The sequence below is a fragment of the Homarus americanus genome, unplaced genomic scaffold, assembly GCF_018991925.1.
Source record: "Homarus americanus isolate GMGI-L3 unplaced genomic scaffold, GMGI_Hamer_2.0 scaffold52512, whole genome shotgun sequence".
Classification (NCBI taxonomy): Eukaryota; Metazoa; Arthropoda; class Malacostraca; order Decapoda; family Nephropidae; genus Homarus; species Homarus americanus.
In genome coordinates this window covers 5,293,889-5,309,909 of record NW_024735442.1, presented here as the reverse complement: position 1 = coordinate 5,309,909, position 16,021 = coordinate 5,293,889, and the positions used below count along the sequence as shown (strand labels likewise).

At 38.0% G+C, this 16,021-nt stretch overlaps 1 protein-coding gene across 1 annotated transcript in view; it reads left to right on the top strand.

Annotated features, from left to right (window-relative positions):
- LOC121871013 (bromodomain-containing protein 4B-like) overlaps nt 1-16,021 on the top strand; it is an 85,334-nt gene that overhangs the window by 25,941 nt on the left and 43,372 nt on the right. The window contains exons 2-3 of the mRNA XM_042373068.1: nt 687-877; nt 2,260-2,370. Of these exons, the coding sequence (XP_042229002.1) occupies nt 709-877; nt 2,260-2,370 (280 nt within the window). The 5' untranslated portion in view covers nt 687-708. The remainder of the gene's footprint in view (nt 1-686; nt 878-2,259; nt 2,371-16,021) is intronic.

Here is a 16,021-nt window from a genome sequence, read left to right as displayed (position 1 = left end):
GCAACTTAGCTAGGAGGCCCAGGAGTCATGCGCTGCCAGACACATGACCACCATTTTATATAACCTAAGAAGTACTGCACAGTGCTCCGTGATGTATATTTTGTCTTTCATTACACTACCTTTACATACTGACTGTTGTAATTCACGGCGTAAGTTAAAATACACTTGGGTGGTTGATAAAAGTTAAGTTATAATGACAGACAACCGACAGGTATATCGGGTGTCTCAAAAGATACAGTATACTGTATATACACTGCCTTAAGATTTTCTTGGCTATTGTGTAAATATATGTATTACAATAGCAACATTGTCTTCGCTTTTTTATTTACGACGTCTATTAGAACGTTGCGGGAGACCTCGCACGTCAACAAATGAGGACAGTGTTCTTGTTGTTGCAATGCAAATTTTCACGCGATCACCACAAAAATCTGTTAGGCATTGTGTATGCATTTATTTTAGGCGCCCTGTATTATGTATTTTCTCAACCATCTACAGCGCAAAAAGAGCATACTAGCTCAGACTTCGTCCAATAATCGAGGTTTCCTTTTCGTGTTCGCGTGATCACTTCGTCTGACAAGACACAGATCTTAGACATGCCCCGTCACACTTCCCTGAATATATCTGCTGTCGGGACGAATGAAGTATTCCACGGATTTACTGATTTCTAAGTTTTTTTGTTTCTTCAGATAGTTGAAAATCAGACACAAGATGAGCAGTGAAGAGAATCGCCAGAGGAAGAAGGACCTGCCTCAGAGTGTGGCTAAGGAGCATGAGCAGCAACAAAAGACACAAACTACAACCAACAGTGTCAGGGTCTCCGTCGGTACTGAGGACCTACTTTCCGATGATGGCTCTACCTCTGATGTGGATTCACAGGGTTGGTGAAGCCAAATTTTATGCTTGTAATATTATAATAATTGATTAGCTTATGCATGCTAAGATTAGTCAAGTTATGAATGCCTTCATGTTTGTTTACATTTTGAGATATTCGTTTGTTGTGCCACAAACCAGTAGAATCGTCAGCTAGCATAAAGTTGATGTACTTTGTACTAGTTCATGCGTCAACCTCAACACTACCCATCATCTTGAGCAGTGGTTCTTGACTCTTTCAGGCTACGATGCAAAATCTGGTCGACGGATACTTACCGTGACCACCGTTACAGAAATGACGTGTGGCCCTCAGCGTGGAAAAGAAAATCTATCTTTTTACATATTCATCAAAAGCGTAATTAAAGCGTTCATTTAAATAACGCTGCTGAACCTTGCAGTCGATTTTATTAGTTTGGAACAATAAACTATCGCAGTGTGGATCTCAGGGTTGGTTAGTCTTTTATTGGAAATACAGCTTGGCCTTGTTGGTACAAAAGTCCCAAATGTGATCGACCGAAGATTTTTGTTGGTGAGAGAAATTCAGAGGTCAACCTCCAGTTCATTAAGACCATCACTTAGTCTCGCTCGTTCCGTAATTTTTCTAGTGGGTAAGAATAATCAGTAGATTAAATTAGCTCACTAAGTATATATATACAATACTAACTTTTTCCTGAACATACTTATGACTAATAATTCATAATCAGAAAAGATATCCTCGATTTGTTGATGTAATGGTAGGGAATTATACCACAACAACGTAGAGCATAAACGAATTATGAGAGTAAATTTGAAGGTATTATCACGGTAGTGTTACAATGCCTATCGCACTGAAAGCTTAGACGTGGTGCTGCAAGGTGAATATTCCTCGTTACTGAAGAATTCTTCGATCTAGAAGACTTTAGCTAAGGCACAGAAATAAGGTCAGAAAATAACATGTGATGTGTACTAAGCAAATAAGTTCACTTGGCACACATTTAGGGGGACGGGGGCAATTGATGATATGAATGTTTCAGGGAGTCTACGAGACAGTCTACGTTAATGTTGACCGATGATAGGCAAGCTTATCAAGTTAAAGCAAAGTTCAGTAAAAAAGTTATGTTATCATTGCGTGCTTTTTTTATGTATTAAGTCTGTCAGTCAATTGAATTCTTACATCTTCAGTTATGTGGAATATGCATCTTACGAATCTGAAAGATCTAGATCCAAGTATTCTAAGGAGCGAAAATTATACCGCTTGTACAGTAGTCTTTCTGCCTCTACGACGGTAGTTTGATAATATTTGCATGCAGACTACGAGCCTTTATTATATAGTGTAGATGTAAAGGAAAGGCTCCTAATCTATAGAGTCTATGGCCTATGGTCGCTTCTGACTAGCTTATTCTCCCCCAGCCACGCAGCCCGCTGCCACCCTCGTGAGTCCCGACGCTGATTCAACAACCAGCAAGAGCCTACGAACGTGTAGAGTGTGTGGAGACAGAGCCAAGAGTATGCATTTCGGAGGTCAGTATTCTTAAGGTGTACCATTCTTCATAGGTATTTTCCAGCTTCCTTATTTATTTATTAATATACTTCTCATGTCTTCTCCATCGTCCTTATTTATTTTTCCCATCCTTTTATTTGTTCTCTTACATTTTTTTTTATTTATCATCTTCCCATCCATTCTGTATTCACGAGCATTTAAATTATTCAACGACAACATGTTACATGTTTTGACAAAAGTATTTATCATCTACGAAAGTTTCCTACACATTCCGATATTTGTTATCTGTTTACCTGATCTTCATATTTCCTCATATTTCATTACTGGCGGCGTCATAAACAAAATCATGAGAGTGAGTTAGTGTTTGTATGTTCTCTACTGAATTTACAATGCTGTCTCTCCACCATTCAAATGATTCTTTCTTTGTGCTGTGTTTAAATGTCTTGAAATACTCACTCTAATGTGACATAAGTTGTTCCCAAACTACTGTAACTCTCCGTAGTGTGAGATAAGTTGTTCCTAAACAAATGTAACTCACCTTACTGTAGTGTGAGATAACTTCTCCTGAACTACTGTAACTCACCTGACTGTAGCGTGACATACGTTGCTCCAAAACTACTGTAACTCACCTTACTGTAGTGTGACATAAGTTGCTCATAAACTACTGTAACTCACATTACTGTAGTGTGACATATGTTGCTTCTAAACTACTTTAACTCACCTTAGTGTGAGATGTGTTTTTCCTAAACTACTGTAACTCACCTTACTGTAGTGTGACTTAAACTGCTTCTAAACTACTGTAACTCACCGTACTGTAGTGTGACATAAGTTGTTCTTAAACTATTGTAACTCACCTTACTGTAGTGTGACATAAGTTGTTCCTAAACTACTGTAACTCACCTTACTGTAGTGTGACTTAAGTTGTTCCTAAACTACTGTAACTCACCTTACTGTAGTGTGACATAAGTTGTTCTTAAACTATTGTAACTCACCTTACTGTAGTGTGACATAAGTTGTTCCTAAACTACTGTAACTCACCTTACTGTAGTGTGACTTAAGTTGTTCCTAAACTACTGTAACTCACCTTACTGTAGTGTGACATAAGTTGTTCCTAAACCACTGTAACTCACCTTACTGTAGTGTGACATAAATTGCTCCTAAACTACTGTAACTCACCGTACTGTAGTGTGAGATAATTTGCTCCTAAACTACTGTAACTCACCTTACTGTAGTGTGACATACGTTGTTCCTAAACTACTGTAGCTCACCTTACTGTAGTGTGACATAAATTGCTCCTAAACTACTGTAACTCACCTTACTGTACTGTGACATAAGTTGTTCCTAAACTACTGTAATTCACCTTACTGTAGTGTGACATAAGTTGTTCCTAACCTACTGCAACTCACCTTACTGTGTGACATAAGCTGTTCCTAAACTACTGTAACTCACCTTACTGTAGTGTGACATAAGTTGTTCCTAACCTACTGCAACGCACCTTACTGTAGTGTGATATAAGTTGTTCCTAAACTACTGTAACTCACCTTACTGTAGTGTGACATAAGTTGTTCCTAACCTACTGCAACTCACCTTACTGTAGTGTGACATAAGTTGCTCCTAAACTACTATAACTCACCTTACTGTAGTGTGACTTAAGTTGCTTCTAAACTACTGTAACTCACCTTACTGTAGTGTGACATAAGTTGTTCCTAAACTACTGTAATGTAAACTACTGTAGTGTGACACAAGTTGTTCCTAACCTAATGTAACTCACCTTACTGTAGTGTGACATAAGTTTCTCCTAAACTACTGTAGCTCATCATACTGATTGTGACATAAGTTGCTCCTGAACTACTATAACTCACCTTACTGTAGTGTGACTTAAGTTGCTTCTAAACTATTGTAACTCACCTTACTGTAGTGTCACATAAGTTGTTCCTAAACTACTGTAATTCAAATTACTGTAGTGTGACATAAGTTGTTCCTAACCTATTGTAACTCACCTTACTGTACTGTGACATAAGTTTCTCCTAAACTACTGTAACTCACCTTACTGTATTGTGACATAAGTTGCTCCTGAACTACTGTAACTCACCTTACTGTAGTGTGAGATAAGGTGCTCCAAAACTACTGTAACTCACCTTAGTGTAGTGTGACATAAGTTTCTCCTAAACAACTGTAACTCACCTTACTGTAGTGTGACATAAGTTGCTCCTAAACTACTATAACTCACCATACTGTAGTGTGACATAAGTTGCTCCTAAACTACTGTAACTCACCTTACTGTAATGTTACATATGTTGCTCCTAAACTTCTGTAACTCACCATAATAGAGTGCGACCTAAGTTGCTCCTAAACTACTGTAACTCACTTTAGTGTGAGAAAAGTTGCTCCTAAGCAACTGTAACTCACGTTACTGTAGTGTGTTATAAGTTGTTCCTAAGCTGCTGTAACTCACCTTACTGTAGTGTGATATAAGTTGCTCCTAAACTACTGTAACTCACCTTACTGTAGTGTGACATAAGTTAATCCTAATCTACTGTAACTCACCTTACTGTAGTGTGACATAAGTTGCTTCTAAACTACTGTAACTCACCTTACTGTAGAGTGACATAAGTTGCGCCTAAACTACTATGACTCACCTTCATGTGAGATAAGTTGCTCCTAAGCTACTGTAACTCACCATACTATAGTGTGACCTAAGTTGCTCCTAAACTACTGTAATTCACCTTAGTGTGAGATAAATTGCTCCAAAACTACGGTAACTCACCTTACTGTAGTCTGACATAAGTTTCTCCTAAACTACTGTAACTCTCTTTACTGTAGTGTGACATAAGTTGCTCCTAAACTACTGTAACTCACCATACTGTAGTGCGACCGAAGTTGCTCCTAAACTACTGTAACTCACCTTAGTGTGAGACAAGTTGCTCCTAAACTACTGTAACTCGCCTTACTGTAGTGTGACTTAAGTTGCTCCTAAACTACTGTAACTCACCTTACTGTAGTGTGACATAAGTTGCTCCTAAGCTACTGTAACTCACCTTTCTGTAGTGTGACTTAAGTTCTACCTAAAGTACTGTAACTCACTTTACTGTAGTGTGATTAAGTTTCTCCTTAACTACTGTAACTCACATTAGTGTGACATAAGTTGCTACTAAATTACTATAACTCACCTTACTGTAGTGTGACATATGTTGCTCCTAAATTACTATAACTCACCTTACTGCAGTGTGACTTAAGTTGCTTCTAAACTACTGTAACTCACCTTACTGTAGTGTGACATAAGTTCCTCCTAAACTAATGTAACTCACATTAGTGTGAAATAAGTTGCTCCTGAACTACTGTAACTCACCTTACTGTAGTGTGACATAAGTTGCTTCTAAACTACTGTAACTCCCCTTACTGTAGTGTGACATAGTTGCTCCCTACGACTCACCTATAACTACTACTGACTTCACTAATAAGACTTAAAGCTGCTGTAACTCACTATACAATAGTGTGACTTAAGTTGCTCTAAACTACTGTAACTCACCTTAGTGTGAGATAAAGTGCTCCTAAACTACTGTAACTCACCTTACTGTAGTTGACTTGTGCTCTAAACTACTGTAACTCACCTTTGTGTAGTGTGACATAAGTTGCTCCTAAGCTACTGTAACTCACCTTTCTGTAGTGTGACTTAAGTTCTACCTAAAGTACTGTAACTCACTTTACTGTAGTGTGCCTTAAGTTTCTCCTTAACTACTGTAACTCATATTAGTGTGACATAAGTTGCTACTAAATTACTATAACTCACCTTACTGTAGTGTGACATATGTTGCTCCTAAATTACTATAACTCACCTTACTGCAGTGTGACTTAAGTTGCTTCTAAACTACTGTAACTCACCTTACTGCAGTGTGACTTAAGTTGCTCCTAAGCTGCTGTAACTCACTATACTATAGTGTGACTTAAGTTGTTCCTAAACTACTGTAACTCACCTTACTGTAGTGTTTCATATGTTGCTCCTAAACTGCTATAACTCACCTTACCTCAGTGTGACTTAAGTTGCTTCTAAACTACTGTAACTCACCTAACTGTAGTGTGACATAAGTTCCTCCTAAACTAATGTAACTCACATTAATGTGACATAAGTTGCTCCTGAACTGCTGTAACTCACCTTACTGTAGTGTGACATAAGTTGGATCTAAACTACTGTAACTCACCTTACTGTAGTGTGACATAGGTTGCTCCTAAACTGCTGTAACTCACCTTACTGTAGTGTGATATAAGTTGCTCCTAAACTACTGTAACTCACCTTACTGTAGAGTGACATGAGTTGCTCCAGAACTACTGTAACTTACCTTACTGTAGTGTGACATAAGTTGTTTCTAAACTACTGTAATTCAAATTTCTGTAGTGTTACATAAGTTCTTCTTAAACTACTGTAACTCACCTTACTGTAGTGTGACATAAGTTGCGCCTAAACTACTATGACTCACCTTCGTGTGAGATAAGTTGCTCCTAAGCTGCTGTAACTCACTATACTATAGTGTGACTTAAGTTGCTCCTAAACTACTGTAACTCACCATAGTGTGAGATAAGTTGCTCCTAAACTACTGTAACTCACCTTACTGTAGTGTGTTATACGCTGTTCCTAAACTGCTGTAACTCACCTTACTGTAGTGTGATATAAGTTGCTCCTAAACTACTGTAACTCACCTTACTGTAGAGTGACATGAGTTGCTCCAGAACTACTGTAACTTACCTTACTGTAGTGTGACATAAGTTGTTCCAAAACTACTGTAATTCAAATTACTGTAGTGTGATATAAGTTGTTCCTAAACTACTGTAACTCACCTTACTGTAGTGTAACATAAGTTGCTTCTAAACTACTGTAACTCACCTTACTGTAGTGTGACATAAGTTGTTCCTAAACTACTGTAATTCAAATTACTGTAGTGTGACATAAGTTGTTCCTAACCTGCTGTAACTCACCTTACTGTAGCGTGAAATAAGTTTCTCCTAAACTACTGTAACTCACCTTACTGTAGTGTGACTTAAGTTTCTCCTAAACTACTGTAACTCTCCTTACTGTAGTGTGACATAAGTTGCTCCTAAACTACTGTAACTCACCTTACTGTAGTGTTACATAAGTTGCTCCTAAACTACTGTAACTCACCATACTGTAGTGCGACCGAGGTTGCTCCTAAACTACTGTAACTCACCTTAGTGTGAGACAAGTTGCTCCTAAACTACTGTAACTCACCTTACTGTAGTGTGACTTAAGTTGCTCCTAAACTACTGTAACTCACCTTACTGTAGTGTGACATAAGTTGCTCCTAAGCTACTGTAACTCACCTTTCTGTAGTGTGACTTAAGTTCTTCCTAAACTACTGTAACTCACTTTACTGTAGTGTGACTTAAGTTTCTCCTTAACTACTGTAACTCACATTAGTGTGACATAAGTTGCTCCTAAATTACTATAACTCACCTTACTGTAGTGTGACATATGTTGCTCCTAAATTACTATAACTCACCTTACTGCAGTGTGACTTAAGTTGCTTCTAAACTACTGTAACTCACCTTACTGTAGTGTGACATAAGTTCCTCCTAAACTAATGTAACTCACATAAGTGTGACATAAATTGCTCCTAAACTACTATGACTCAACTTAGTGTGAGATAAGTTGCTCCTAAACTAGTGTAACTCACCTTACTGTAGTGTGTTATAAGTTGTTCCTAAACTGCTGTAACTCACCTTACTGTAGTGTGATATAAGTTGCACCTAGACTACTGTAACTCACCTTACTGTAGAGTGACATGAGTTGCTCCAAAACTACTGTAACTTACCTTACTGTAGTGTGACATAAGTTGTTCCTAAACTACTGTAATTCAAATTACTGTAGTGTGACATAAGTTGTTCCTAAACTACTGTAACTCACCTGACTGGAGTGTGACATACGTTGCTCCTAAACTACTGTAACTCACCTTACTGTAGTGTGACATAAGTTGTTCCTAAACTACTGTAACTCACCTTACTGTAGTGTGACATAAGTTTTTCCTAAACTACTGTACCTCATCTTACTGTAGTGTGACATAAGTTGCTCCTAAATTACTGTAACTCACCTTACCGTAGAGTGACATAATTGCTCCAGAACTACTGTAACTCACCTTATTGTAGTGTGACATAAGTTTTTCCTAAACTACTGTAACTCACCTTACTGTAGTGTGACATAAGTTGTTCCTAAATTACTGTAACTCACCTTACTGTGTGACATAAGTTGCTCCTAAACTACTTGTAATTCACCTTACTGTAGTGTGACATAAGATGTTCCTAAACTACTGGAACTCACCTTACTGTAGTGTTACATAAGTTGCTCCTAAACTACTGTAACTCACTATACTGTAGTGCGACCTAAGCTGCTCCTAAACCACTGTAACTCACCTTAGTGTGAGACAAGTTGCTCCTAAATTACTATAACTCACCTTACTGTAGTGTGACATATGTTGCTCCTAAATTACCATAACTCACCTTACTGCAGTGTGACTTAAGTTGCTTCTAAACTACTGTAACTCACCTTACTGCAGTGTGACATAAGTTGCTCCTAAACTACTATGACTCACCTTACTGTAGTGTGACATAAGTTGCTTCTAAACTACTGTAACTCACCTTACTGTAGTGTGAGACAAGTTGCTCCTAAACTACTGTAACTCACCTTACTGTAGTGTGAGACAAGTTGCTCCTAATCTACTGTAACTCACCTTACTGTAGTGTGATACAAGTTGCTCCTAAACTACTATAACTCACCTTACTGTAGTGTGACATATGTTGCTCCTAAATTACCATAACTCACCTTACTGCAGTGTGACTTAAGTTGCTTCTAAACTTCTGTAACTCACCTTACTGCAGTGTGACATAAGTTGCTCCAAAACTACTATGACTCACCTTACTGTCGTGTGACATAAGTTGCTTCTAAACTACTGTAACTCACCTTACTGTAGTGTGAGACAAGTTGCTCCTAAACTACTGTAACTCACCGTACTGTAGTGTGACATAAGTTGCTCCTAAGCTACTGTAACTCACCTTTCTGTAGTGTGACTTAGGTTCTTCCTAAACTACTGTAACTCACTTTACTGTAGTGTGACTTAAGTTTCTCCTTAACTACTGTAACTCACATTAGTGTGACATAAGTTGCTCCTAAATTACTATAACTCACCTTACTGTAGTGTGACATATGTTGCTCCTAAATTACTATAACTCACCTTACTGCAGTGTGACTTAAGTTGCTTCTAAACTACTGTAACTCACCTTACTGTAGTGTGACATAAGTTCCTCCTAAACTCATGTAACTCACATTAGTGTGACACAAGTTGCTCCTGAACTACTGTAACTCACCTTACTGTAGTGTGACATAAGTTGTTTCTAAACTACTGTAATTCAAATTACTGTAGTGTGACATAAGTTGTTCCTAAACTACTGTAACTCACCTTACTGTAGTGTGACATAAGTTGCGCCTAAACTACTATGACTCACCTTCGTGTGAGATAAGTTGCTCCTAAGCTGCTGTAACTCACTATACAATAGTGTGACTTAAGTTGCTCCTAAACTACTGTAACTCACCTTAGTGTGAGATAAGTTGCTCCTAAACTACTGTAACTCACCTTACTGTAGTGTGACTTAAGGTGCTCCTAAACTACTGTAACTCACCTTACTGTAGTGTGACATAAGTTGCTCCTAAGCTACTGTAACTCACCTTTCTGTAGTGTGACTTAAGTTCTACCTAAAGTACTGTAACTCACTTTACTGTAGTGTGACTTAAGTTTCTCCTTAACTACTGTAACTCATATTAGTGTGACATAAGTTGCTACTAAATTACTATAACTCACCTTACTGTAGTGTGACATATGTTGCTCCTAAATTACTATAACTCACCTTACTGCAGTGTGACTTAAGTTGCTTCTAAACTACTGTAACTCACCTTACTGCAGTGTGACTTAAGTTGCTCCTAAGCTGCTGTAACTCACTATACTATAGTGTGACTTAAGTTGCTCCTAAACTACTGTAACTCACCTTACTGTAGTGTTTCATATGTTGCTCCTAAACTGCTATAACTCACCTTACCTCAGTGTGACTTAAGTTGCTTCTAAACTACTGTAACTCACCTTACTGTAGTGTGACATAAGTTCCTCCTAAACTAATGTAACTCACATTAATGTGACATAAGTTGCTCCTGAACTGCTGTAACTCACCTTACTGTAGTGTGACATAAGTTGGATCTAAACTACTGTAACTCACCTTACTGTAGTGTGACATAGGTTGCTCCTAAACTGCTGTAACTCACCTTACTGTAGTGTGATATAAGTTGCTCCTAAACTACTGTAACTCACCTTACTGTAGAGTGACATGAGTTGCTCCAGAACTACTGTAACTTACCTTACTGTAGTGTGACATAAGTTGTTTCTAAACTACTGTAATTCAAATTTCTGTAGTGTTACATAAGTTGCTCCTAAGCTACTGTAACTCACCTTACTGTAGTGTGACATAAGTTGCGCCTAAACTACTATGACTCACCTTCGTGTGAGATAAGTTGCTCCTAAGCTGCTGTAACTCACTATACTATAGTGTGACTTAAGTTGCTCCTAAACTACTGTAACTCACCATAGTGTGAGATAAGTTGCTCCTAAACTACTGTAACTCACCTTACTGTAGTGTGATATACGCTGTTCCTAAACTGCTGTAACTCACCTTACTGTAGTGTGATATAAGTTGCTCCTAAACTACTGTAACTCACCTTACTGTAGAGTGACATGAGTTGCTCCAGAACTACTGTAACTTACCTTACTGTAGTGTGACATAAGTTGTTCCAAAACTACTGTAATTCAAATTACTGTAGTGTGATATAAGTTGTTCCTAAACTACTGTAACTCACCTTACTGTAGTGTAACATAAGTTGCTTCTAAACTACTGTAACTCACCTTACTGTAGTGTGACATAAGTTGTTCCTAAACTACTGTAATTCAAATTACTGTAGTGTGACATAAGTTGTTCCTAACCTGCTGTAACTCACCTTACTGTAGCGTGAAATAAGTTTCTCCTAAACTACTGTAACTCACCTTACTGTAGTGTGACTTAAGTTTCTCCTAAACTACTGTAACTCTCCTTACTGTAGTGTGACATAAGTTGCTCCTAAACTACTGTAACTCACCTTACTGTAGTGTTACATAAGTTGCTCCTAAACTACTGTAACTCACCATACTGTAGTGCGACCGAGGTTGCTCCTAAACTACTGTAACTCACCTTAGTGTGAGACAAGTTGCTCCTAAACTACTGTAACTCACCTTACTGTAGTGTGACTTAAGTTGCTCCTAAACTACTGTAACTCACCTTACTGTAGTGTGACATAAGTTGCGCCTAAACTACTATGACTCACCTTCGTGTGAGATAAGTTGCTCCTAAGCTGCTGTAACTCACTATACTATAGTGTGACTTAAGTTGCTCCTAAACTACTGTAACTCACCATAGTGTGAGATAAGTTGCTCCTAAACTACTGTAACTCACCTTACTGTAGTGTGTTATAAGCTGTTCCTAAACTGCTGTAACTCACCTTACTGTAGTGTGATATAAGTTGCTCCTAAACTACTGTAACTCACCTTACTGTAGAGTGACATGAGTTGCTCCAGAACTACTGTAACTTACCTTACTGTAGTGTGACATAAGTTGTTCCAAAACTACTGTAATTCAAATTACTGTAGTGTGATATAAGTTGTTCCTAAACTACTGTAACTCACCTTACTGTAGTGTAACATAAGTTGCTTCTAAACTACTGTAACTCACCTTACTGTAGTGTGACATAAGTTGTTCCTAAACTACTGTAATTCAAATTACTGTAGTGTGACATAAGTTGTTCCTAACCTGCTGTAACTCACCTTACTGTAGCGTGAAATAAGTTTCTCCTAAACTACTGTAACTCACCTTACTGTAGTGTGACTTAAGTTTCTCCTAAACTACTGTAACTCTCCTTACTGTAGTGTGACATAAGTTGCTCCTAAACTACTGTAACTCACCTTACTGTAGTGTTACATAAGTTGCTCCTAAACTACTGTAACTCACCATACTGTAGTGCGACCGAGGTTGCTCCTAAACTACTGTAACTCACCTTAGTGTGAGACAAGTTGCTCCTAAACTACTGTAACTCACCTTACTGTAGTGTGACTTAAGTTGCTCCTAAACTACTGTAACTCACCTTACTGTAGTGTGACATAAGTTGCTCCTAAGCTACTGTAACTCACCTTTCTGTAGTGTGACTTAAGTTCTTCCTAAACTACTGTAACTCACTTTACTGTAGTGTGACTTAAGTTTCTCCTTAACTACTGTAACTCACATTAGTGTGACATAAGTTGCTCCTAAATTACTATAACTCACCTTACTGTAGTGTGACATATGTTGCTCCTAAATTACTATAACTCACCTTACTGCAGTGTGACTTAAGTTGCTTCTAAACTACTGTAACTCACCTTACTGTAGTGTGACATAAGTTCCTCCTAAACTAATGTAACTCACATAAGTGTGACATAAATTGCTCCTAAACTACTATGACTCAACTTAGTGTGAGATAAGTTGCTCCTAAACTAGTGTAACTCACCTTACTGTAGTGTGTTATAAGTTGTTCCTAAACTGCTGTAACTCACCTTACTGTAGTGTGATATAAGTTGCACCTAGACTACTGTAACTCACCTTACTGTAGAGTGACATGAGTTGCTCCAAAACTACTGTAACTTACCTTACTGTAGTGTGACATAAGTTGTTCCTAAACTACTGTAATTCAAATTACTGTAGTGTGACATAAGTTGTTCCTAAACTACTGTAACTCACCTGACTGGAGTGTGACATACGTTGCTCCTAAACTACTGTAACTCACCTTACTGTAGTGTGACATAAGTTGTTCCTAAACTACTGTAACTCACCTTACTGTAGTGTGACATAAGTTTTTCCTAAACTACTGTACCTCATCTTACTGTAGTGTGACATAAGTTGCTCCTAAATTACTGTAACTCACCTTACCGTAGAGTGACATAATTGCTCCAGAACTACTGTAACTCACCTTATTGTAGTGTGACATAAGTTTTTCCTAAACTACTGTAACTCACCTTACTGTAGTGTGACATAAGTTGTTCCTAAATTACTGTAACTCACCTTACTGTGTGACATAAGTTGCTCCTAAACTACTTGTAATTCACCTTACTGTAGTGTGACATAAGATGTTCCTAAACTACTGGAACTCACCTTACTGTAGTGTTACATAAGTTGCTCCTAAACTACTGTAACTCACTATACTGTAGTGCGACCTAAGCTGCTCCTAAACCACTGTAACTCACCTTAGTGTGAGACAAGTTGCTCCTAAATTACTATAACTCACCTTACTGTAGTGTGACATATGTTGCTCCTAAATTACCATAACTCACCTTACTGCAGTGTGACTTAAGTTGCTTCTAAACTACTGTAACTCACCTTACTGCAGTGTGACATAAGTTGCTCCTAAACTACTATGACTCACCTTACTGTAGTGTGACATAAGTTGCTTCTAAACTACTGTAACTCACCTTACTGTAGTGTGAGACAAGTTGCTCCTAAACTACTGTAACTCACCTTACTGTAGTGTGAGACAAGTTGCTCCTAATCTACTGTAACTCACCTTACTGTAGTGTGATACAAGTTGCTCCTAAACTACTATAACTCACCTTACTGTAGTGTGACATATGTTGCTCCTAAATTACCATAACTCACCTTACTGCAGTGTGACTTAAGTTGCTTCTAAACTTCTGTAACTCACCTTACTGCAGTGTGACATAAGTTGCTCCAAAACTACTATGACTCACCTTACTGTCGTGTGACATAAGTTGCTTCTAAACTACTGTAACTCACCTTACTGTAGTGTGAGACAAGTTGCTCCTAAACTACTGTAACTCACCGTACTGTAGTGTGACATAAGTTGCTCCTAAGCTACTGTAACTCACCTTTCTGTAGTGTGACTTAGGTTCTTCCTAAACTACTGTAACTCACTTTACTGTAGTGTGACTTAAGTTTCTCCTTAACTACTGTAACTCACATTAGTGTGACATAAGTTGCTCCTAAATTACTATAACTCACCTTACTGTAGTGTGACATATGTTGCTCCTAAATTACTATAACTCACCTTACTGCAGTGTGACTTAAGTTGCTTCTAAACTACTGTAACTCACCTTACTGTAGTGTGACATAAGTTCCTCCTAAACTCATGTAACTCACATTAGTGTGACACAATTTGCTCCTGAACTACTGTAACTCACCTTACTGTAGTGTGACATAAGTTGCTTCTAAACTACTGTAACTCACCTTACTGTAGTGTGACATAAGTTGCTCCTAAACTACTATGACTCACCTCAGTGTGAGATAAGTTGCTCCAAAACTACTGTAACTCACCTTACTGTGGTGTGTTATAAGTTGTTCCTAAACTACTGTAACTCACCTTACCGTAGAGTGACATAAGTTGCTCCAGAACTACTGTAACTCACCTTATTGTAGTGTGACATAAGTTGTTCCTAAACTAATGTAACTCACCTTACTGTAGTGTGACATAAGTTGTTCCTAAATTACTGTAACTCACCTTACTGTGTGAAAAAAGTTGCTCCTAAACTACTGTAATTCACCTTACTGTAGTGTGACATAAGATGTTCCTAAACTACTGTAACTCACCTTACTGTAGTGTTACATAAGTTGCTCTTAAACTACTGTAACTCACTATACTGTAGTGCGACCTAAGTTGCTCCGAAACTACTGTAACTCACCTTACTGTAGTGTGACATAAGTTGCTCCTAAACTACTGTAACTCACCTTACTGTAGTGTGACATAAGTTGCTCCTAAGCTACTGTAACTCACCTTACTGTAGTGTGACTTAAGTTGCTCCTAAACTACTGTAACTCACTTTACTGTAGTGTGACTTAAGTTTCTCCTTAACTACTGTAACTCACATTAGTGTGACATAAGTTGTTCCTAAACTACTGAAACTCACCTTACTGTAGTGTGACATAAGTTGCTCCTAAGCTACTGTAACTCACCTTACTGTATTGTGAGATAAGTTGCTCCAAAACTACTGTAACTCACCTTACTGTAGTGTGACATAAGTTTCTCCTAAACTACTGTAACTCACCTTACTGTAGTGTGACATAAGTTGCTCCTAAACTCCTATATCTCACCATACTGTAGTGTGACTTAAGTTGCTCCTAAACTACTGTAACTCACTTTACTGTAGTGTGACTAAAGTTTCAGCTTAACTACTGTAACTCACATTAGTGTGACATAAGTTGTTCCTAAACTACTGAAACTCACCTGACTGTAGTGTGACATACGTTGCTCCTAAACTACTGTAACTCACCTTACTGTAGTGTGACATACGTTGCTCCTAAACTACTGTAACTCACCTTACTGTAATGTGACATAAGTTGTTCCTAAACTACTGTAACTCACCTTACTGTAGTGTGACATAAGTTGTTCCTAAACTACTGTAACTCACCTGACTGTAGTGTGACATAAGTTGTTCCTAAACTACTGTAACTCACCTTACTGTAGTGTGACATAAGTTGTTCCTAAACTACTGTAACTCATCTGACTGTAGTGTGACATAAGTTGTTCCTGAACTGCTGTAACTCACCTTACTG